We start from the raw sequence: 24,338 nt of genomic DNA on the forward strand, positions 1-24,338 counted from the left end.
GAGTGAGAGAGACAAAAGGAAATCTCTCAAAGTTTGTGTCTTGGCCTCATTATCATGCAAAGAGAGTCTCTGAATTCAGAAAAGATAGTATTAACGAACCATAAAAAAATATCTAGAAAGAAACTAAGAGGATGGTCCAATGTATATCCAATTTTGAGGTCTTATACGTAATGGAGTCCAATATGCCAAGAGGCTTTTCGCTGTCTGGCACATCTCAAGGCCCACGTGTCAAACTCTTAGAGCATCCTTGATTTCGAAGTGAGATTATTATCTGTTCCCTCCTTATCCTGTCCCTTCGCGATCCTTTTTTCACACTATCGATCTCCGACTCACTGCAATGCGCTGCAACAGAGAGCAATGAGTTGCAGCAATGCAGCAGCTTCAAACCTTCGCCCCCGTGTTCCCAAGATCCTCTCCAGTCAAGCCATTTTCTTCTTCTTCTTCGGCTTCTCAATTCCCTCGTCCTCGTTTCTCGCGTCCCCTTCTCAAGCGACGAGCCAAATCTCAAAATCTAAATCATTCGCCGAGCGATTTACGGAAACTTACGTCGCGAGTTGTGGAACTCAAGCATAGAAAGCAGCTCCGTCAGGTTTTATCTCCTCATTTTAACAGGTTTTGGTTGGTTTTGTGCGGAATGTTGTATATTAGCAATTGGCATCCTGACACCGTTTCCTTGTTGAGAACAAGGAGATATACACTGTCGAATTTATACTGAACGTAGTCAGTCTTCACTCTCTGCCTGGGCGGGCACTCATGATTGTTTTGTTTATCTTATCTTTTTTTTTTTTTTTTTTTTTTTTTGAATGAAAATCCCGAATATTTTGTTACTTGTTTTCAGTTTTTGCCTGGTTAGGGTTCTTCATCACATATTCGCTTGTCTTGCTTAAAATTTAGTGTATTTTTCTCACTTGATTCGGTGGCTTTTACCTTGATAGATTACTTCAGTTCTCTAAATTTTGCTTGATGATAGAGTTTCAGTTGTAAAATCTTCTGCCGTTTTATTTTGATCCTTTTCTTTCAGATCTTTGAGGAGATCGATCAAGCGAAGAAGCTGTATGGGCAGCTCAACATTATTGTGATGAATGCGGTTCTCGAGGCTTGTGTTCATTGCGGTGACGTCGATTCGGGGCTCCGATTTATCCGTGAAATGTCAGCGCCGGACGGTTGTGGTGTTGATAGTATCACCTTTGCGATCATCCTAAAGGTAGTTGGCAGATTTTCTGGATCACTTTCTATTTATTTAATGTACATCAAGCGTCACTATGTTGGTTGGGACTGAGTCCTTTTCTGACGGTGAGGGAGAGATTGCTATAAAGTATAATCTAAAGGATAGTACTTTGCAGTTTTTGCCTTTGTTCCAAATCCTGCTGGTAGGGGTGGAAATGAGCCGAGCTGGAACTTTGGTGGCAGTCTTGAGCTCGGGCTTCATACACGAGCTCGAGTTAAAATTTGGGCAAAATTCTTGGGGCTCAAGCTCTGGCTCTAGCTCGAGCTGAGTTATTGGGGGTGGGGAAGTTGATACCTCCCCCATTTCCGTGAATCGAGAAGAGGCAGTGCCACCCCTCTCTAAACGATTCAATAGAAGAGGAGAAACTAGATGAGAACTTGAAATAAGACAAGGCTGGGATGGGACAAATGGAAGAAAAACAGAAGAAGTTGAAAAAAAAAAAATCAAGGGAAGAGGACCTGAACTTTCCTGTCCTGTTCCAGACCATTGATTGCGACTGAGGGAATAGTAGCGTTTTAACAATGGTTTTGGTAAAATGATATAGTTTTAAGCAGCTCATGAGCCATTAAGCCGATCTAAGCCAGGCTCAGGTGAGAACTGAGCCGAGCCGAGCTGAGCTGAGCCCCTCCTGGGTTGTCTCAACTCAATGCTGGATATGAATAGCATGACTTCTTATCTCTGGAAAGTCAGAAGTACTAGAATCAAAGAAAAAGGCGCTAAAGTTTGACAAATAATGAATCAGAAAAAAAAAAGAGAAATGAGTGCTAAGGAAACTTTGTTACATCTTCCCCTTTGGTTAATTTTGTCTATCAAATTCTTAGTTACTAATGGTGGTCTATGTTGACTGTCGACCTCAAAACCTGCTGAGGTTATTAGCACTTGCAAAATGCATTAATGGGAGCCTTGTTCAGTGATTCAGACTGTTGATTTTTCCGGTCTCCCTTGGTTGATAATGCACAAGAATGTTTCTGTCATAATAGTCTACCCAAGAATCATTGATAGCATGTTCAGTAGGAGATGGTAAATATTTGATATAACACCAGAGTTCAGTAGATAGTTGCTTCCTATGTGTTGTTAATGTATTCTGACCTTGGACTTGCTGGTAAGTGGCTTCATAAACATCCCTGCAGACACCCATGGTTTGCCTATTGTCAATACCTATCAAGCTTTAATGCATCGTAGAGTTTGGATATGCTGGTATATCACATTGACTGATATTAACCTTCTTGTTGACTGTATCATATTCTTGGTAACCAATACTGTGGCTGGTTCCAATATGACCATGGTTTCCCAACTTGGACCAGGGAACCAATTCGGTCTCCTGAAAATCTCCCCTGACCAAACCACCAATCCCAAAAGGCAAGTCGACTCACCGAGTTGAAAATCCATGGATTATGACCAATCATGTGAAAAGCAGCTAGGAATACTACCTGATATGACCTGTAATAGTTCACCAACTAAAAAAGGATAATTCATTAATCATGTACCAGAAAATGGTAATCATAGGTGTTGCAAGATGATCAGACAAGAGCCAATTTTAGATTAGACATTCTAGACTACTTTGACAAATACCCCACTGGTACAAATAGCTTTGTTAGAAAGTTTCTGAATTTTTATTTTGTGGCATGCAATATCTGGGTATATCATGAATATAAAGTTAAATTTCTGTTGTGAGCATGTTTGATAAATCCATCAGTTTCATAAAATGTTGCATCAACACTTGGAAGGGATTAGGTGAGGCTCGAAGAACTGATGAAGCATTTCAAATACTTGAATTTCTGGAGCAAGGCAGAATAATGGGGGGTCCAAAATTATCGCCAGCTCTTCTGTATGGTCTACTGAACGCGCTCATTGAAGCAGGTATAGTGCACTAATTTTGTCAGAAATGATTTTTGCTGGTTTTCAGTTCCATAGATGCCACCTCATGATGAACTGATTCAAGTTTTCTTAACTTTTAGCTGGTTTAGTGCAGGGGATCTTCGCCGTGCAAATGGGCTTCTTGCACGTTATCGGTTTTTACTGCAGGAAGGAGGTCCTTCTATTTTGATGTACAACTTATTGATTAAGGTCATAATCTGACTATTTCTTTAAATTCTTTTTTGTTCTTCTTTGTTTGAGGACTGGCACCTACTTTATTGGTGATTGATGGGTCATCTTCCCACGCAGGGTGGCCCATGAATCTCATAAAGTTTCACCTCTCATTTCACAAGATTCATTACTTTTCACCAGCACTTGGTCCCTCTTTGGCTGCCAGTCACAGCTTCATTCAGGACAGAAGTAAAAGTTTATTGGAATCTTGTGATAGATTTGATCAATTTATATTTATTATTTTGTTTATTTTTTCTTAAATTATGATGTACTGCAGCAAAAGGTGACCCTTTCCTTATAATCTGTTTTTCATATAGGGATATACAAACACTGATTGTCCTCTTGAAGCATTCCTTGTGCATGATGAGATATTGCGGCAAGGATTAAAACCTGACCGGCTTACATATAATACACTACTATTAGCATGTGTCAAGTCTGAGGAAATTGCTCTTGCAGTTCGGTTCTTTGCAAAAATGAAGGTCTCAAGAAAATATATAAAAGGCAAAGGCCCATTAGAGCCGTTGGAATTATTGTTTTTTTTTTTTAGTAAGTACAGCTATTGAAGTTGTGGGTGTTGATTATTAAACCTACTTGGATGCAGGAAGAAGCAGAGAGGGGAAAATGCTCCGAACTTTTTCCAGATGCTGTTACTTATACTACCTTACTTAAGGTTAACTATGCCACAGTTTTACCCACTTCGGTTGATGCTAATGTTCCATGTTTTACCGAAATTCTTAAATGTTGCTAGGCCCTGTTTCCATCTCAAATGTTTCTTCTGATCACCAATATAGGAGTACACAAAAATATGCAAAATAAGCAGGATGGTAACTTGTTGTGGTAGCAATACAAGTTGAAAGTACAGGAAAGGGAGAAAATTTGTCATAATGAAGGAAAAGGAGAAACAAATGTCTTCTGTTTCCTTACTAACTTGACTTCCTCAATGAGTTTGAGTTATTATATTTTTTTGGCCTTGAATGTCTTTATTTGGAGTTAGTTCATTTTGAAAACGGAGCTCTAACTTACATGACATGTGTACAGTTGTATGTAACACTCTTCAGAAGTTTGGGAAAAACTTTATGTAGTCTATGATACATATCAGACCAATTAAATGACATTTGTTCAGATTCTAAAAAAAATGATCTCAGTTCAGCCCTTTAAGCATCCATATGGGGCTCCTATACATTGGGTGGTCATGAAAGTATGTATTTAAAGGATTTTTGAAAGTTGTGGATGCATCCTGATCTCGCTGTGTCATTGTGGAACTAATTTTAGTTGTCTTTTGTTTCTATAGGATATGCATTAAATGCATGGAGAATAATGAATTTGCACCCCTAGAAAAGAGCTATTTACTCTCACATCTCTAAAAAATAATACAAAGTATGTATTTAAAGGATTTTTGAAAGTTGTGGATGCATCCTGATCTCGCTGTGTCATTGTGGAACTAATTTTAGTTGTCTTTTGTGTCTATAGGATATGCATTAGATGCATGGAGAATAATGAATTTGCACCCCTAGAAAAGAGCTATTTACTCTCACATCTCTAAAAAATAATACACACCCCTGCAATCTGTTTTTGTTAGTTGGCTTAGGATATAGGCAAGAAAAACATACCCCTGAAAGTAAACATTGACTCATATAAGGCAATCGTGTGGGGCACTATAACAACATTGTGGTTGTTTGTCTCGCATGGTATCTTAATGCTCAGATGTGCCAGCCATTTTAATGTGGGCCCAGTGGGTGATCCTCCAGATTGATTATGCGCACTAGATAGTGATCTGACAAGGCCATAGGCATAAAAACAAAAGAAAATTGGGGCTGGCCTGACAACTAGGCCCTGGTTTTTTGTTCCATAAGATGCGAAGAGCCCCCACGTGATGAGCTTATGTTTTAAAAACTCCAGGGCCTGGCCACTCTAAGACACTAGTGTCTGGGCATTGAACCAAAAACATTGTTCAGGGGTTTGGCTGAAAAATGTGTTGACTTGTGTGGAAAGTGTGGGTGAAATCTTATTCACCTCATCTCAAGTCTAAAATAAAGTGAATTATGTCACAAATGGTTGAAATTTCCCTTTCTAGAGACATTTTATGTGAGGTGGCACATATCATTGGCTTTTAATGCCTTATGTTTATTCAAAAGATTAAGCAACCAAAACTTTCCACTGTTTTGCAACTAGCAAAAAAGTCCATAGTTCTCCTCGGAAGTCAAATTCACTTTCTTTTGGGTGATTCCTATGCACAAAAATAAAGTTCAGTTCATTTAGAGAGGTGCTTCTATCTTTTCTTTATATTCTGATTTCCGCAACTATCGTCCATAAATTGCCTGTGTGTGCATATAGTTATGGTATTTTCTAGTCATTAAGTAGTCATTCTCATTCATGAATTTTCTAGATAATGGAATGATTTAAGTTATAGTAAGTGAGATAGTGTGGAGAGGTCATTGTGCATTCTATAACAAAGACTTTTCTGTTGAGGAAACTTTAGTTGCACATTTTGTACAACAAAATGATGACATTTTTTCTGCTTAGGAAACTTTAGGTGCACAAGTTTCTTGTTTTTCAAAAAGATGGTTAGTGGTTATCATGAGGGTTTTTAATTATATCAATAATGTGGGCTCCAAAATGGAAGGTTATATTTGCTTGCTTTCATAGTATTTAGAAAAGTATCAGAATTTGGGCAGAGGTAATTGGCTGGAAACTATTGTGGAAAGGTAAAAGAATATTAAATGAATTGCGAATTGTACAGCAATTAAAGTTCTGTTTTGTCAGGTGGATAGTATTTGATCTGAGTTCCAAATCTAGCTACATTATGTCTACATGAAGGTGTCATCATTAATCTTGCTCTCAGTTTGCAGATTAATGATGGATCATTTCTTATGCTTAAGGTTGTGTGAAATATTTTTTTTAACTGGCTTCTCTTCTGTAATTTAATCTTAAAATATCCCTTTTTAGGGATTTGGGAATGCAAATGACCTGCTATCAGTTCAGAAGATTGTGGTGGAAATGAAATCATTGCCTGATCTGGTTATCGATCGCGTTGCATATACCACAATGGTTGATGCTTTACTAAAATGTGGTTCACCTAGAGGTGTGGTACCATTTCTCACCCCAATGCTGGCACTCTTTAATTTATACTATTGCATCAGTTTTTGTAGTGGTTGTAATACGTTCTTTTTCTAGAGTGAATGTTCTTCCTCTTTCAATCTTATTCTATGGCAGTTTCTACGCTTATTTTTTCTTTGATTAGGTCAATATTTTATCATCCCAGAGTTTTTTTTTTTTTTTTTTATGTTGTGAAATTATGCTAACAGGAATATACAAACCTGTTAGACATTTAGACACTATTTCTCTAATATAATTATGTTTCATTATTTTGAACACTCCATTTGCTACTAGTGTTGTGGCTGCTCTACTCATTCAGGTACAGTTTATGAGACTACCTTTTCATCTTGGCAATCCATGATGAACATTTGATTCCACCATTTTTGACTCTTATGATCCTAAGGTAGAGTTAGATTTATAGGAAGAAAAACATTTCTTGGTAATGTTTTACTGTGTTTTCTATACCATGACTAGAAAGCATTAAAAGGTTTCAACAAAGGTTGGGGCAACTTCGGAATGTCTGATAAAGATAATAGAAACATTTTAAAAGAATATGAAGAAAATAGGAACTTTGTTGTGACACTGTGAGACTTCAAGGAGTCTTCTGCTTTGATAGCCTTTTATTGAAATCCTCATTACTGTTATAAAAAAAGTTAAAATAAATACATGGACCGTGAAAGATTTCAAGGAATTAAGAAGTAAAGTGTGTCATGCAGTAAACCAACAACAAGCTGTCTGTTACATGTTTCATCAAGGTGGTTGATGTCATGGTTTTACCCACATCTCCATTTTCATATTAGGAGCCTAAATGACATCCAAAGGAATGTTCAGGAAGTGCTTAGGGAGGCCTCAGTTGCACCATGATGATACATACTTTTATTTATCTTCACAAGGAAACTAAGTCCATTATGTTATTTTTTCCCTTTTTTGGATAATCTTACTGTTGTTTCAACATTTTTTCTCTTCTTTTTGGAGGGTCTTATTTAGATGCACTAAGTGTTTTTGGAGAGATGATAAAGAGGGCTGGGGAAAATCCACAATTGCGGCCAAAACCCCACCTCTATTTGGCAATGATGAGAGCATTTGCTGATAAAGGAGATTTTGATATGGTTAAAAGGCTCCATGTACGCATGTTGCCAGATACAGCTGGAACCATCTCTAGAACAGTTCAAGAAGAAGCAGATGAGCTTCACATGGAGGCTGCTTTAAATAGTGGTCAGGTAATTCACTATCTTGTACTTGCAGCATAGTACATGGCACACATATGCACACAATCTTTGAAGCATGCTCTAATTTTTTTTTATGAAGATTCTTCTTAGAGCTAGACATTAATCAAAATTACTAATTGGCAGGATCTTATTCTTTTCCTTCACAGGTTGATACAGCAAAGCAAATCCTTTCAGATGTTGTTAAAACTAGGAAAGGGATGTCTTGGACACGTAGAGGTGATTTGGTAAGTATAATTGTTTTCCTGTAACACTTTTTCTTCCTCTAATTGAATGTGATAGTATCATTGATTGTACTATTCTTCATGCTAATAATATGAATTATTATTATATCATGGTTGTAAGTGAGGATAGTTCCACTTAGGTTATTGTTAGGAAAAAACAGCAAGTCATTTTGGGATTGACCCGAACGACAACTTTAACATGGTATAAGAGTAGGTCATTTATTGTATTAGGCAAGTTCATGCCATGCTTACATTTATTCCATTTCTATCATCCACGTCTTAGGCTCATTGCCCATTTGTTACATTTGGACATGAGAGAGAGTGTTATTGAGAAGAATCTCTAATAGATTAATGTCAGGAAAAAATCTTGTGGTTATGGTAAGGAAAAAGCCTCTTAACTTCTACTAGTCATTTGGGATATTTAATTTAGCAATCACTATGGTTTTGCTTAAGTATTAAAACTTAAAAAAGGTCTGCTACTTTTAGTCACATTGACTACTCTCTGAAGATAAGTAGTCCATAAATTGTGTACTTGCATGTGTCAGATAGTTCATCTTCTTGCAAAAGTTAGCACACAAAGATTCATCCTTTTCTGCTATTTCATTGGTATTATGTGGAAATGGCTATCAATGGGTGTTTTTTTAATTGAAATCCATGAAAGAACTTTTCAGTTCCAAACCATCAAGGAAGGGAAGTAGCAACTCATTTCCACAAGAAATGTTTTGTCAGTTTTTTTTTAGGGAAATACATTTTCTGCAACACAACTTCAATTATACAACAGTTACATTGTTTTATGGCAATTAGATTGTCTTTAACATGTTTAATGGAAGCGAACTTTATTTATATGACATTCTGCAGGTGGTGGTGCGGATAGAGTCTTTATCTGGGTTCACCACCAAAACGTTCAGTCCTCTCCTACTTCATCAGGTTCTCATCTCTGCTTCTCTGCTCCTTTTTTTTTTTTTTTTTTTTTTTTTTTTTTAACCATTTGGCAGTTTTTTCTAAATATTTTCTGCGGATTTAGGTATCACTAGATGATCCTATTGAAAAGCATATGGTGCATTTTGAAGAAGCAAGACCTTTACAATCAAGTGTTGAGTTGAAGAAAGTTGTGATGAGGTTCTTCAGAGATGCTGTTGTGCCTGTTAAAGATGACTGGGGCAGTTGTATCGGACTTGTACACCGTGAGGACTGCCAGCAGGTGAGTATAAGTCCCTTTTTTCTTCGCTTTCCTATTTTTTGGGTGGTTGGGGGAACTATTCGGGTTTGCTAAAAAAGCTGCTACATCATCCACCCAAATGTTCAGGAGTTCCAATAATACGAACTGCTGAATAACTCATCGCTCTTCTTTCTCCATTCACTGTTTCCTTTTGGTTATCTAATATCCCCAAAATTAGGTTATCACAAAATGAGAATCTGTGCTTGCTTAGAATTTTGAAATTTCTAAACCAATTTGTTGATTGGAGTATTTTATGTTCCTTCCAGTTGGACGCTCCACTGTCAAGAATGATGAGAGGTCCCCTTCCTTGCGTGACAACATCCACTTCCATGGGCCGAGTGATAGAATTACTTTTGGAGAAGAGATACGAAATGATTATAGTAGTTAGATCTAACAATATTTATGATAGTAGTTACAACTCAAATTCAAAAGCGGTAGGGGTTTTTACGCTAGACCATTTGTTTGAAATGGCTGTTCCTGTGTCAGAGGTTGATGAAGCTTTTTGGAGAACATCTACATAATAAAGAAATTGAAAAATGTTCCATCCATCAAGGTTCGAATCCACAAATTTGTAAAGAGTATCGTTGAAAGATATTTAAAGCGTTCAGCCGAGGACTGGGTGAAATGAATTCTCTCAGGGTCTCTGCCTTCAAGGGAACTGCAGTGGCCTCCCTCCTAATGATGCTCATACCGTGCATCTGTCAGCCTTTTCATTTGGACGAGAGAAGCGTTTCGTCTTCGTTGCTAGGAAAGACAAACGGGCCGACTATCGAATAAAAAACTGACCGAGTAAGGAAGAAAGTGGTGCCGAGATGCGCACGTCCAAAGATGCAGAAAGCTTCCAATACATCCCGGGACCATAAAGCAGATTAAAATGGTGAATACAAGGAACCACTCAAAGAAGAAGAAGGCAAGAAGCATCAAGGGAACGTAGGGTTACTGCTCGCCGTGTCCTGAATTTGTATCCTTAATTTTCATTTACACGGGAGCATTTTGATGGGCAGATGAAAGTGAAGTATCTAGGTATTTAACTATCTGGCAAGGAATCAGCCACAGATGCACAGACGCGCCCCTTTGCCTCCTCCATTATTCCCTGTCGGCTTTTTTATATACAGATAGGCTCTTCATATAGTATGGCAAATGAAGAAGAAAATAATGTTCGGGAAGCTCGCATTCAAGTAGAAACAGCTAAGATACAAGATTGAGATTGTATGTCGCCTTCTGTCAAGCCTTCGGCAAGACAATATCACCCGGTTATGATTTTGAGCTGTTTTTATATGTTTAATGTACGAAAAAAAACAGAAGAAGAATAGTATTAAAATAAATTAACGTGTTTGATCATTCACTAGACGTTTCTGCTCCTACAAATTATATCATGGGATTCTATTATTGATCCAAAATTTTCTGTTTTTTCATTAAAAACACAGGTTAAGAGTTAACACTAAACAGAGTCTTTCGACTTAAAAAAAATAATAACCTTCCGTAGTGGGATTATAAGATGAGAAGAAAAATCGAATAACTGTTAAACTTCAAAAGTCAGGAACTAAGGATTGGGCAACGACTCTCCATTAAAATGGGTTGGTACGTTCCAAGGCCCACTTTCATAAACAGAGATTTGGGCAACGACTCTCCATTAAAGCAGCCACGCCTCAAGAGTATTAGAATTGACTAGAAATAAATACCAATTTAAAATTGTGATAAAATTAGGAAATAAGAGGATTTGTAATAGGCTTTTCGTTGGTAGAAAAAATGATAATGCACATGGTAAAAGCTTGTAGCAAGTTGGCATAATTGATGGATACTACAGCAAGCATTATATTCCAATAACGGCTGACATTTATGACAATTTATTGCCTTACTTTTTTTTTTTGGAAATTAATTTATTGCTCTTCTTTTCAAAGCAGAGAGATCGATGACTGATCTTATGGAGTTATGGTTCTGAAAAAGAAGCTTGAGCCAGGAAACTTTCTTTAAGCATAATTACAAAGTCCAATTTAGAAATGAATTTGCATCAACATACAGATTTCTTAATGGTGCTTTCGTACATGTAAAACTAACTCCTATCACATCTTAAATGTCAACAATCGACACAATCATGAAAGCCTCAATCACCAATGTCATATCCAGACTAGCCCTCAAATGGTTGAGACACTCATTAAAGGCCCAATCAACCAATTTTTTTTTGTCTTAAGATATAAGATCAATATTTGTTTTTAATATAAATACAAACCATTCAATAACCAGGCTAATTGGTTGAAGTAATTAAGCAAACCAGGTTCAATTAGCTTCAAAATGTATCAAGGTCATTTTTTTTAAAAAAACACATTTACTTATTGAACTCTTTCACCTTCGGCAAGGCAAAAAAATAAAATAAAATCGAAGTCTAAGTTACATCAAATCCCAGAAACCCAGTAGGTGGCCTTCTTAACTCAGTGGGAACCTCGTGAAGTCCCTTAAATTTCTTACTTCTCTCCAATCTTTAAATAAACCACAGATTCCCAGAACTGAGAAGTCATTCAAATTTCAATCGTCTGTACTCACTGAACATGGAGAACATAATCTTCAGAGCAGAGGCCCTCCTCAGATTCCTCGCTTTGGTCTCCGCAGTCTTAGCAGGCTGTCTTGTGGCTCTAGACAAACAAACCAAGAAGGTTTTCCTCTCTCTGCAGCGGACAGCTACATATAAGGATCTGCGAGCTCTTGAGTGAGTACTGATGATAAGCGCCGGTGCTGCTGTTTTTTACAGTTCGTGTTTCTCAGTAATGTTTACTAATTTGTGTTGTTTGTTTTCAGGGTTGTGGTGATTATAGAAGCAGTTGTAGCGACTTATCAATTTGTTCAGCTTGTCAAGTGTTTGATATTTGCCAAGCCTGGGGCGATAACGAGTTGGTGTAAGCTGTGTTCTCATTGGGTCTGCTTCTTGCTAGATCAGGTAAGGCGATTACGTTTCGTTTTTCTTCCGCTCTGATGGTGATGGGTTTTTCGTCCATCCAAAGAGGAAAATCTGAGACCTTGTTTTTTTCGGTAGAATTAAGCAGTTTTCTGGGTTTTCCTCCGTCTGCTTTCTGGGAAGGAATTAGTAACGAAAACTGGTCTTGCAGAACCCATAAAATTTTCTGAAACTTTCTTTCCTTGTATCAGATTCCAGAAACGTACATAATAGGATTGAGTCTTCAAAATCATTTCAGTCTGCGTTGATTAATTCTATCAATACATTTTATTTTTTCCAATGACTGAAAGCTTAGAAGCAGAAAAGCAGATTGCTTTGATTGAGAAAACAGAAAAAAAAAAAAAAAAGATCCATCTTCTGCACGTTTGAACTCTACTTCATGGATGAAATTTTCAAAATCTGGGAGTGGAAATCAGAAAGTTTCACAAAACCGAAATATCTTACTCTAATGACACTGATAGCCTTCCAGTTTTGTGCAATTAATTATGAGTAAACGTCGAACTGGGACAACCTTTTCTGCTGGAACTCACCTCTCCGGTTCAACCTCTTCCTTTCCTGGTGAATGGAACAGTTGTCCTGCCGCAGCATATCATCAATTCTCTACCCGTCTCTACCAACTAGTTGCAAGCTCAGTAGTTATTGGGTTATGGGCATGGCTAGTTTTTTTTTCTTTTTTTTCACTTAGTGGTCTTTATTGATGTCAGAAAAAGTGCAAAATACCACCTTAAACTTTTTTTTTTGAACAAGAAGAAAAAAAGTTTTTATTTATATATTTTGTTATAATTTTCTATTAAACCCACTCCAGCCTTCTCTGCTACTTGTGTGAATATGAAAAGAAGGAAAGAGAAAGTGAGAAACTGTGATTGTAAATATGTGTGAAGCTACTACCATGGGAGTCACATAAATGATAATTTCCCTGTTTGTTGGGATTCCTTCTTTGAGAACATTTTCGTCCTTAAGGAAGACGAAGACGAAGACGGCCAAGTAAGTCCCCGCAATTTAGTGTTCGAATCCTTGGATGCTTCGACATGGATATGCAGTTGCAGTCCCAAGACCGAATTGATTATCATCCTTCCAATCACTCACGTATTTGCTCCTGACGGAGACATTTCCACATTCTTCAATTCGTTGCTTTAACGTCTCTTTTAATGTTGCTTTCACTTTTTGGCTTCGCCACGGAGGTTCGGTTTTTCATTTATCTCTCAACTGTTTTTGTTTTTAGTTGGAGCCACCAGCCTAAATCAATTCCACTTACAGAAGAATCTTAGGAGATACTGAATCGAATAAACGTTTGAAGTTCTGAAGTCAATTTATTATTATGTTTTATCCAATCTTTTACTGGCTATTTTAGGTGAAGTGAATTCTTTCCCTCTTTCTCGGGCATTAACTCGTTCTTGTCCAGGTCCGTGGAGAAACTGGTGTATCTGGTTGGCATATTACTATCATTCCGGATGCATAAATATGAAAAAGAAAAAGTTTTATACTTAAATTTAATATTAAATTTCACCAAAGGAAAAAAAAAAAAAATGGGTGAGAAATCGTAGAGCCACGACTAATGGCTGATGAATGCACCACAGATGGCAGCTTATATTAGTTTGGGGGGAACATCAGCCGCCGTTCAGGCTTGCTTCTTCGCAATGACCGGTCTTGAAGCCTTCCAGTGGACCAAGCTCTGCAACATCTACACGAGGTTCTGCTACAGCGTCGGCGGCGGCCTCTTATGTGGCATGGCCGCCTCGTTGTTCGCCGCAGCTGTGGCTTCCATCTCGGCTTTCCATCTCTTCCGCCTTTTCTCTCCGAACAAATGGTTCACTCTCAAACAGGGACGAGGCAGCCGTGAAGTGGTTGCAAAATCTTAGCTGGGGGAGAGCTGAAGAATCCGTTTTTATTATCTTAGTCACCTGTAATTTCTGTAATAAGATATGGAAATCTGTGTGTTGAAAACAATATATAAATTCAATAAACTCAAATTAAATTTGGTGACGATGCATATCTTTTGTAGATTCACTTCACCGATCAGACAGAAAATGTTCAATTAACTCCACAGTGAGTCATTTTGATGAACATTGATCCAATTTAAACCTAAAATTCTCGGAACTTTTAAGAAATTCTCCAGTAGAGTCAGCGTTTTACATTTGCATGTACGATTACTTCTGAGGGGGATTTCTCATAACACTACGGATTCCAATAGCTTAATAGCTCACTCTCGATGACCAACACGACTGCTTCAATCACAGTGATAATAGAAATTAATAGAATCACAGTGATGAGCTCAAAACTTGTTCATGTTAAGCAATTGTTGCATTTCAGAGGCCATGTACTAACCACCTTTTCCCCTCAAATTTCAATTTGGACCTTCTATTGCATATAAAATTGACATCAGTAAGCAAATTTGGACAAGGAACAAAAAGCAGATAATACAGATACTCATACCGCATTAACATAATTCAATAAAAGGAAATCAATCAGCAAATGTTATAGGCTTTCTTTTTGTTCTTCTTACATAGAACATTTATGTCACGAATAATTAAGACTATGAATAGGTGTAATATTTTTTTTGTAAGGGTTACTCAGTTATTGTTTCCATTTATTTACGACTACATTAAACGAGTAAATAAATAAATAAACAGATGAATAATATATTTAAAAAATAACCTATTAAAATCTCATAAAACCAATTTCCTATAACCTAACTTGGCGAGGAAACCGAGTACAACAAAATCCAGCTTGACTATCTGTTGACTCAGTGATGGCATCACATCATGTTATATAGATATTACAATTTAAAAAAAAAATCAGGGAAATTCCTCTCCCCAAACTGAGGATTGCAGCCTGACCCCCTCCCCTCCTTCAGCTAATAGGAAAAAGGTCAACAACCTCATCTCTGTCATGTGGAACTTTCTTCGGAAAAATCGAGAGAAGAGAAGAAGAGTCCGGTATGGCAGTACCACAAAACTCTTTTTCTTTTCTTTTCTTTTCTTTTTAGTTTCTTCTTTTCCGGGCGTTGCCCTCCACTGTTAGAGTCAAGCTCTTCCATTGTCCAAGCTCTTGTTGCTGCTGCTACCAGCTTTGGGGATGGCAGCTTCAGCTTAGTGTGCAGTATTGGAATAACCGGTCTTTTGGTATAATAGTTATTAACATGATATCGAATCCCGTTACTCCTGTTTGTTTCATTCCCACATAGGTAAAACTTTGTCTTTAACCGTCCCCGTATAAGTGGGATTATACATTTATATTTATACACGGGTGTTCTCCGTACGAGGGAGTGTTGGAATGACTTATCTTTAATATGCATGCCTTCACTAAAAGACCGGTCTTTTGGTGTAATGGTTATTAACATGCAGTCATCAAGAAAGCCTTTATAGGGGTTAAACCCAAGCGTCGGAAATTTTGCACAAGCTCATATATCTAGGGTTGAGGTACAAGCTCAAACTCAAACGCGAGCCACGTGATTAAATGTTTGAGTCACGCACAGGTCTTCCAGAGTTCGAGTTAATATTAAAATGATATTGAACCTCAAACTAAATATGCTGCAAAATTAGATCATCTACACATTTAAACTAAAGAGACATAATCAAACTAATATTATACAGATATAGAATTTCAACACTACTCTCTATATAAAGAGGTGGTTGGGGATTAAATTACTTTTACTGTATCCATTTCGTGCAATAAGCAGATACAGATAAATAGGTAATCTTACCCAAATCCTTACAAGGGAAAAGAAGTTTAGCTCCATACCCTGTTATAATGAATACGTAAGGTGGAGGAATGGACAATTGGATAAGATTGCCATCCCTACAGCCAATTATGTCATACTTCAGATAGCATGCAGCACCACACCACTATACCTTCATTCCATCTCAGAAAGCCTTCGTGATGCAAACATGCAGGCTAAACCCCTAGACGCTGTAAAACAAGTTTCATCTGAACCAGACCAAATTATTAGGATAGGATGATTCATAAGCTTAAAGAGAATGTAATCCAGAGAAGGCAGTTATCGAACTGCTTTTAGCTCATGTGAATTCCTATAGACAGGACAAAGGATCAGCAGTTGACAGGCCCTACCATGATGAGCATGGTCCGACAAGCTTAACCAAATGAATAAAACTCCAAGACGCATCCAAAGAGTACTACTGGCCTATTCCTCATGACTACTGTTTCCATTCCTACATTCATCGTGTACACACAAGACTTTGATGATGAAGATAATAAGTACAAAGTACACACTCAAAAGTTAATTTTTGTTATCTTCCAGTTTTATTTATTGTCTTCAATAGACACACAACTGGAATTATTGTACTCATATCACCCCATGTATGAAACCTACTATGCTAACCATTGTCATGATAGTATCAAAAGTTCCTAGTCCCAAAATAATAGGGTAACAACATATTCCAATATATGAGCAATCAAGAGCTTGACTAAAGATGGTAATGCTAAAACCAATTGAAATACTTGATAGAAAAAGTCTTACAAGCAATATCATTACTCTGCAATAAATTATAAAATCTTTAAAAAGACTTCAATGTTACTTACCACTAACAGCCAATGGGGCTGTTACAGCGTGTGGGATGGAACATACTTTTCCTCTCTCCGTGTCCAAATCCAAAGCAGAATTCTGTAATCAAAATAGTTGCAGAAACAACAATTATTTGACCTATTTTCATATCAGAGTTATTAGCCAGACCAATCATTGACCCAGAGAGTTAGCCAGTTTCGGTTCACACACAGCAGTTGAATCAGTAGGATACCACTATCATATCACAACTAAGATTAAAATTGAAAATAAAACATTTCTAAAGCATAGTGCAGAGGGAGGAAGCAGTGGGATCCCCCACCCCCTGCTGGCTGCACACAGGAAGCCTCCATCCTCTGCCTGTTGCTAACAGGGGAGTATGCAGGGAGAAGGAAGATTGCTGAATTGCAGGTACAGTGGTCAAATCAGTGATGAAACAGCCAGGTCAGATAATTACAGACCACAGGTCAATTTATCAATTTTTTCCCTCTAACCACAAGCCTTCAAATTACAAACCCGAAGGAGGAAATCGACGCAACTGAACTCCAATTAAATCAGCCATATTACTAACAGTCACATAACACTTGTCCAAAGCGAGAAACAATGTCAAAATATGCATAATTTAAACAAGTGTACATGTTAGTTCACCCATGTGGATCCTACATTTGAGTCAACAACTTCATGGAAACTTGGCAGAGTCAAGATGCCCATAACGAGACTAAATATTTTTGAGAGAATAATCATGTTTTGTAAGGAATTGAGACCAAGGTGAGACATTGACCCAGCTAGGTGGCTGGAGTTGAGTCCTTACCACATCCATCAAAATTAAAAGAACTTCATCGAGTCAATCAGATTAGTCGTGCCTTTTGCAAGTCAATAAAATGGCCTCACTTGAAATTTATCTGGTCAACCATTTTAGAGGGAAAAAAAGTACACTAATATTGTACTATCAAATCACTAAACCACCACAGGCTTGTTTCAGACATTCTTGGGACTGACACAAATGCAAAGCACTTGTTTCTACAATCACTAACCATGCCTTCCCAGGGCTCTCAGAAGTGGCTGTTGTCTCATTTAGTAGCAAAACAACCTGGCTTTCTTGTTTCAGTAGAGAGAAATTTAGTCCAAATAAGGTTGAATCACAAAGCCACTGCAAAATATCTGTTCCATTAATTTAATAAAGGGATAAATCCAAGCATTGGAACCATCTGAAATATGTAATAATGCAGCCTCTGAAAAAGTGTGCCCCTCGTTCTTACAAGCATGATCATGTGCAAAACCCCTGACACTGGTAGAAGATTGTGTCATTAGAAGTATATGGTCGATATGTTTAGTGAGCTCCTGGTAGAGGATTGTCTTACAAGCTACATGCCGATCTGGAAATTGTAGGTTTTTCAAACAGTGATTATGTAGGATCTAAGCTAGACCGGAAGTCCACTACAAGGTATTGTATGTTTGTGGTGGTCATGTAAGTTGAAAGAGTAAAAAACATATCGCTATGGCAAGGTCAAGTGTTAAGGTGGAATAACGAGCTATAGCTCACACTATTAGTGAGCTCAGGTGAAATCGGTATTGAATGAGTTTGGTCTAGCATCAAATGGATCAATGGTGTTGAAATATGATAACCAAGCAACTATTTTCACTAATAGAAACCTAGTGTTCCACGAAAGAACCAAACATTTATAGGTGGACCACCATTTCATCAATGATGCAGTTATGTCTAAGAAAGTGATCACTTCATATGTCAAGACAACATATCAGATTGGAGAACTATTGACAAAGGCACTCCGAAAACGTGAATTATTCATTTTGGTACCAATCTATGCTCAAGCTTGAGGGGCAGTGTTAGAATCCAAGGGTATTTTATTCATTTTAGAGTGTATAACGTAGTGTTGGTGGTGCTACATTAGTAGTGTTAAGTAGAGGGGTCAAAGATGTAATTTATAGTCTCTTATTTGTGCTTTCTGGCTGAATTACAGGTGAGTGAGCTGAGGAGCTTTTTTGTCTTTTGGTGTAGTTTCACTTAAGTGATTAATAAAAGCCAGAGTAAGGATCCTGGGGATTTAACAAATTGTTGCCTCTTTCATGCAGCTCACTCCCTCTTCTTCCCTTCTTCTCCATATCTCTCTTCTTTTCTCCTTCTTTTTCACTCAACTTCACAAATACTTTTACGAATTAGTATTTAAAAAGAAAGCAGAAAGATATATAACTCCTGTGCTTATATAATAAATGGAAGATTATTCCTGACATGTCCGGTTTGGTTGAATTGTTGAACCATTGTTTTTTTTTTTTACTTTGTTTACACAAAGGGCCTTAGAGAAAGGTGATGGGACATCCCTCGTGTGCCACCGATTACACGAGTCTATACTCTGAGACACTGGACTATGACAAGACCCACCACGTTGTGGTTGGGGAGTGAGGCGTTCATGACAAATTATTTATATTTTGTATTGTTCTTAGAAGTAATTTTTTTACGTGTTCAGGGGCAGTTTGGTCTTTAGGGGCATTTTTACTATCACGGGTATTTTGGTCATTTTGAAATGTTTAGGCTCTTCTTCTCTTCCCTCTATTTTCCCCATTCTCCCTCACTGCAGCAATACACGATGCTCGTCCCACGTCAAATGGTCATATATAGACTCCAAGTTTCCTCTAATAACATGCATATATCCAAGGCCATTATCTAGCTGAATATGAATGTGCTCCAACCTGGACCACTTCAGTTCAAATTCAAATTCAAGTTGGCTACTGAGAACCAAAATCAATTAGGCTTGAACTAGTCTCAGCTCATTTCTAAACCTAAATAGTTTGTTTCAAAACTTATGAATTTAAATTCATGGGGAGCCAACAGTTTTTAGTAATGGGGGAAAAACCAATAGGGACAGACATCATACTTATTGACTTGCAATTATTGGCTTAACGAGTCTTCTAAATGTAGAAACAGGTCAAATCAATGTTGCGGCAAAACAAAACAAATCAAAAGTTACCCTTATAGCATCTTAACCTGCCAAAAATGTATATGCTAGCTAGTCTAAGAGGATAATAAGGTTAAACATTGATGACCAATTGAAATGTCAAAAATTTAAAAACCTCGAGTGTTAAAAATGTGACGAATAAAAGCAAAAGTTACTTTCTGTGAGAGACTGACTGCCGTTAATTAATCTAGGGTCTACACCAAAGAACTCTAATGACTTGTTACTTGCTATTCTGTTTTTTTTTTTCAGTCATCTAAACTAGTGAAAAAATTTTAAGCTCAGGGTGCGTGTCTTATTTCCATAGCATGAAGGCACTTTATGCCATCAAACTTGATGGACTTCATATTATCTCCTCCTAAAGCACTTCCTAGCTCATCTCTACATTTATTTTCTCCTCCTAACAGCTTCTCAGTTAGTTCTCTTTCGGCCTTAATCATACTGTGTTTGTTTTTTACCTTATCTCGAAGCCCTAAACTCCTAAAACTATCTCCCTTTCATCTGATCATCCTCTTCTGAGCCCCTCTAACCATTTTAACTTTAAATAATAATAATGATAATAATAATAATGATAATAATAATAATAATAATAATAATAATAATAATAGTAATAAAAATAATCACTCAGATAGCTTAGGCATTCCCACAGTTCAATGCCAATGATCTTATTTGATAAAGTCAGACTGAAAGGGCATTAGGATGAAAGTCAATGCCATTTTAGTAAATTCACCAATTTCAAGGTGTATTACTTTTTGACTTAATAGATAAGTTTATCAGATTCCAAGTTCACATATCGTGTTTAACAATTCAATAGCTATATTCCTCACCCCTTCCTTAATGGAACAAAGCCTATCTTTTTAGTAATTTTGACATCATATAATTCGTTTCTCTGAAATGTAGAAAGCTGAGGTCCCTTGGGGGAATATAGGCTGTAAGCAAGTCTTGATAACTTCCTCTTTTTCCTTGTATACTATTTTAAAGAATGCCTCTGCTTGTCTCACTCTGTTTACTTACCATTTCAGCTCATTCACTTAACACAAACTTTATTTCTAGTCTTTGATTTATGATCTCCATTTTAAGTTGTGTTCTAGTCAGATTGTTTCTTATTACTATATGCAGGTATCTATGTCATAGAAAAAATGTCATTGCCTACTCAATGTACTGTTTGCCACCTGCATGCGCAGAAGAAATTATGCCCAGACTGAAAACATACAAAACTTATTAAGTTATTTGAACAAATTAGACTCATCATAACCAGCAGGACTGCGGGACTAACAGATTTTATAGAGAGAAAGAGAAGCTCTTCTTATTGACTAAAGGCCACTAAAAGCGACCGTGCATGTAAGCAAATTGAAAATCAAGTCAAACAAGACTTCCTTCAACTTGAATTTGAAAATGAAAAGTACAGGTTTTAGTAGCCTTTTTTCATTAAAAAGAAAACCTAGTAGTTGTTCACTTGGGACTCCATGAACAATTTTATCATCAAATATTCGACCGGTTCCCAAGTGAACACCCTTCACGAGACCCACGAATGGACTAAGAGCCTAAAATGAACTAAACCAGAGACAGTGAATACGTAACAGCATTTCATGGCTATTTCATTTAGAATACAAGCTGCGGTAGGAAAGAGAAGCACCAGGAGATACCGTCCATAGCCTCTGCCAGTTGAAACGATGCAACAGGATCTACGAGCCCTCGGTAACCATGGCTAGCAAATCCTTCTCCGGATTCCACTCGGCGATCTTGATCTATAATTTAGCGGAAAAGTTTTCAGCAAAAGTGAAGGATGCTTTCACAAAATGACAGGGAAGGAGAGGTGAGCACATAATCAAACCTGAGACACTATTGGTTTATCAAACTGTAGCTGAAATCAGATAGTCGTTGCTTCGACCTCGTCCACTTCCACTACATACTGCCAATGTTACCTGGGGGACGGAAACCAAAGGAGATGCTTGAAGTTCCAGAGATGGCAAAGGGCGCGAACCCTTCGAAAACCAGAAGGGCGCGAGATTTTAAGCATCGGGCCAACGAGAAGATTATAAGATTTACGAATAAGGAGGACAATGATTATTGAATGAATCCCGAGAAATTGCCCGAGTCAAAAAGTGGAAACTTTTAGGGAAGTCGTGCACCTGAAAATCCGGGTCGGATCGCCGAGTCTGGTCGAGTAGGAAAGCCAACAGGTCAGACATGTAAAAACAAAAAAAATTATTTGAACAAAAAAAAAGAAGAAGCACAAGCAACAAGAGCTCTTGTGACTGCGTCTCAATTTGTTTATGAAGATAACTTTGACGAGTAACATTTTTTATCCGATTTCAAAGTTTCTCGAACTTGACGTGCAGTTGGGCTCTATATGCATAAAAGGGTAATCTTGAAAAGAAAACACCTATCAAAAGTCCAATTTAATCACAACACCCTGGTTAGATTAAGCGTATAAGAATAACTATGTGCCAATAATGAGGATTTGGATCAGATCCGTATCATCTAATTCCTTGATAGCTCACTGCTTACCAGCCGAATCTGGAATTCTCATTCAGTTAAATTTCAAAATGTGACAAGAGATCCCTTCAAATGTCACCATAAGAAGAGTCCAACCCAAATTCTTATACTTCAAATTAATTAAACTAATTGTAGTGTTAGGTGCTAAAGGTATTCCTGATAAATGCTCCAAAAAATTAATATTCAACAAGGACTTGTTAACATCAATCGTTATAGCTCATAATCGGTAATTACACGCAAACTCGACATTAAATCAGATGTAAGACTAACCTTGCAAGTAAGGCAGTTTTGTCGGTGACTAAAGTAAGATTACATATGCAAAATTTTGTGTCAAAATCAAATTATTATCTTAAGTAGATTAGGATCAATATGTTCCATTAGATACTATTTTTCACTCCCTTGCCTACTACTGCTTTTCCTTTTCATGGAGCGCAATAGATCACCACCATCTTTCGCTCATGGAATTCCTTCTCTTGTGCTATGTCTCACAAGTCTTTTACGACTCCTTGTGACTTGTACTAATTAACTATCGAGAGTGACACTTTGCCTGTGACTGATACTTGTGTCACATGCAATATTGGCGAGTGTACTCTTTAATTAATCAGGAAAGGTCCCATTTCCTATTTCTATAAGGAGCTTGAAATGGTTTTCTTAATCCATGTTTGCCCATCTTTTGCTTCATTCTTTTTCATTCTTTGGAGGGTGTATTTAAGTTGGGACTTAACCTAACAAAGGGTAACTCTTGGCTAGCCGTTGCCTTTGTAGGAAGCTTTGCTTTGCGTAATTGTTATATTTCATATCATTTGTTAATGATAAAACTCAATTTAAGTGAACCGCTTTATTACGCCAGTGATTAGTAGTGTTTATTAAAGTTGAGTTTAGATCCATTCTGAAATGACTAATCGAAGTTAAAAAGTCTTTTCCCAATTAATAACCATAAGTCTTTTTTTTTTTTTTATATTAGTTATCCATGTAAGACTTAGTCATTTCAACCACAATACCTTTCAATCTAATCGTAGATACGTTTGAAATTGTGATGATGTGATTAGTGATCGGTGAGTGAGAAATCAATACGATGAATTAGCTTTTCGCTCTAATTACGGGTAAAACTTTTGTAGTTTGGCAACACATCATTTCGTACAAAAAATTTCGATGAAATTTATGAACGTGGTCCACTCTAACATGGCATCAGAACCCATCAATGAGAAATGCACAGTGAACTCCACAAACCAGGATGGGTGTCACAGCTTGCAGCAGTGATGGTAAGCTGAGATGCATAAGCATGTTGCCATTTAAACATAGGGAGAGTGAAGATGTGAATCAAGAAGGCTTTCACTGAATGGCCTATTTTGTGCTCAAGCGTGACAAAGTGGCAGACTTTGAAGCCATTATCTTGGGTAAAACGTCTGTTAGCATATAATTACTTGCCATTTATAGTTAAGCGTGGCTTGGGTATGTTTGCTGCGGAAATGGCAACCCATTTTTGTTGACTTTGAAACTGAGTGAAAATAGCTGTTCTAGCCATTTGTGTTTTAGTGTGATGTGAAAATTGAAAGTGGAGGCAATGACGTTATTAAAAATAAAATCCAAGCAGTGACTCTTGTTTTTTAATGAATTTGAAACTAAACCAGAACATAAGAAGTTCAATTCAGTTCAAATCATTAATTTAATACGGTGAGAGCTACGAAACCCAGAAATTCAGGCGTCACTAGATAACCCATATTACACAATTAATCCCTTGAACGAGGCATTTTTCATGGTCTTCATTCATGGCAATAATGCGGACGAGCTATAATGGAACTTAAATCTTTCGGTTAGGCTCATCTTCTCTAAACCATATTTTGCAGTGGTAATGTTGCAACATGATCAATAATTACAAGAACAAGTTGTAAGATTGTGTGAATTACAAGGGTTAGAAAGAGATTGAATCTGTTTTGTCTTGCCCTTTCTACATGAAAATGACCAGAAAAGCCGTATTCCCACGTGCAGAAACTCATGGAGATCAAGAAAAAAAGAGCCAGGGTTGAGGATAGACCCTGAGATAGAGGTCAATCTCCATAAATGAATACCTGGAACTAGATTTTTGTCCATAAGTATTTATTGAATTTCAGTACTCTGGTGACGTTTTCTCTTCACATCAATCCAGAGATCAGGAACCGAATGTTATCTTTTCACTGCCTCTCATCTCACGTCCAAATGCGAAGCACCCTTCGTTGCATTCAACTGTAACGGTTATCATACAACATTCCTTGATTCAATTTCAGCAAAAATATGAAAGAGATCGTACATGGAGGCAGAAGAAGAAGAAGAAGAAGAAGAA

At 37.3% G+C, this 24,338-nt stretch overlaps 2 protein-coding genes and 1 long non-coding RNA gene across 5 annotated transcripts; 2 read left to right on the forward strand and 1 right to left on the reverse strand.

Annotated features, from left to right (window-relative positions):
• The first annotated feature begins 321 nt into the window (after positions 1 to 321).
• Positions 322 to 10,322, forward strand: LOC137946217 (pentatricopeptide repeat-containing protein At5g10690). 2 transcript variants are annotated; one of them, XM_068792433.1, is made up of 12 exons: positions 322 to 589; positions 1,022 to 1,204; positions 2,956 to 3,088; positions 3,201 to 3,295; positions 3,634 to 3,795; positions 3,918 to 3,986; positions 6,263 to 6,398; positions 7,388 to 7,632; positions 7,788 to 7,865; positions 8,721 to 8,789; positions 8,887 to 9,063; positions 9,348 to 10,322. In XM_068792433.1, exons 1-12 carry the CDS (start codon positions 371 to 373, stop codon positions 9,600 to 9,602), a joined length of 1,821 nt encoding a protein of 606 aa, XP_068648534.1. In that variant the 5' UTR covers positions 322 to 370; the 3' UTR covers positions 9,603 to 10,322. The 2 variants fall into 2 exon arrangements, with proteins under 2 accessions (XP_068648534.1, XP_068648535.1); XM_068792434.1 differs by having other exon boundaries at positions 7,400 to 7,632.
• A 1,275-nt stretch (positions 10,323 to 11,597) lies between these two features.
• Positions 11,598 to 14,043, forward strand: LOC137946405 (CASP-like protein 2C1). Of its 2 annotated transcripts, none has more exons than XM_068792681.1 (3): positions 11,598 to 11,785; positions 11,875 to 12,013; positions 13,609 to 14,043. In XM_068792681.1, exons 1-3 carry the CDS (start codon positions 11,628 to 11,630, stop codon positions 13,888 to 13,890), a joined length of 579 nt encoding a protein of 192 aa, XP_068648782.1. In that variant the 5' UTR covers positions 11,598 to 11,627; the 3' UTR covers positions 13,891 to 14,043. The 2 variants fall into 2 exon arrangements, with proteins under 2 accessions (XP_068648782.1, XP_068648783.1); XM_068792682.1 differs by lacking the exon at positions 13,609 to 14,043 and adding an exon at positions 13,434 to 13,600.
• A 1,631-nt stretch (positions 14,044 to 15,674) lies between these two features.
• LOC137945181 (uncharacterized) lies at positions 15,675 to 21,502 on the reverse strand. The gene is made up of 4 exons (XR_011110959.1): positions 21,354 to 21,502; positions 21,166 to 21,267; positions 16,571 to 16,652; positions 15,675 to 15,958 (listed from the first exon to the last, which is right to left on the reverse strand). It is a non-coding gene; the product is annotated as an uncharacterized lncRNA (long non-coding RNA).
• Positions 21,503 to 24,338: the final 2,836 nt, after the last annotated feature.

This window comes from Aristolochia californica, unplaced genomic scaffold, assembly GCF_029961685.1.
Source record: "Aristolochia californica isolate CCGP_79_NKW_82.1479 unplaced genomic scaffold, dmAriCali1.0.hap1 SCAF_12, whole genome shotgun sequence".
Lineage (NCBI taxonomy): Eukaryota > Viridiplantae > Streptophyta > Magnoliopsida > Piperales > Aristolochiaceae > Aristolochia > Aristolochia californica.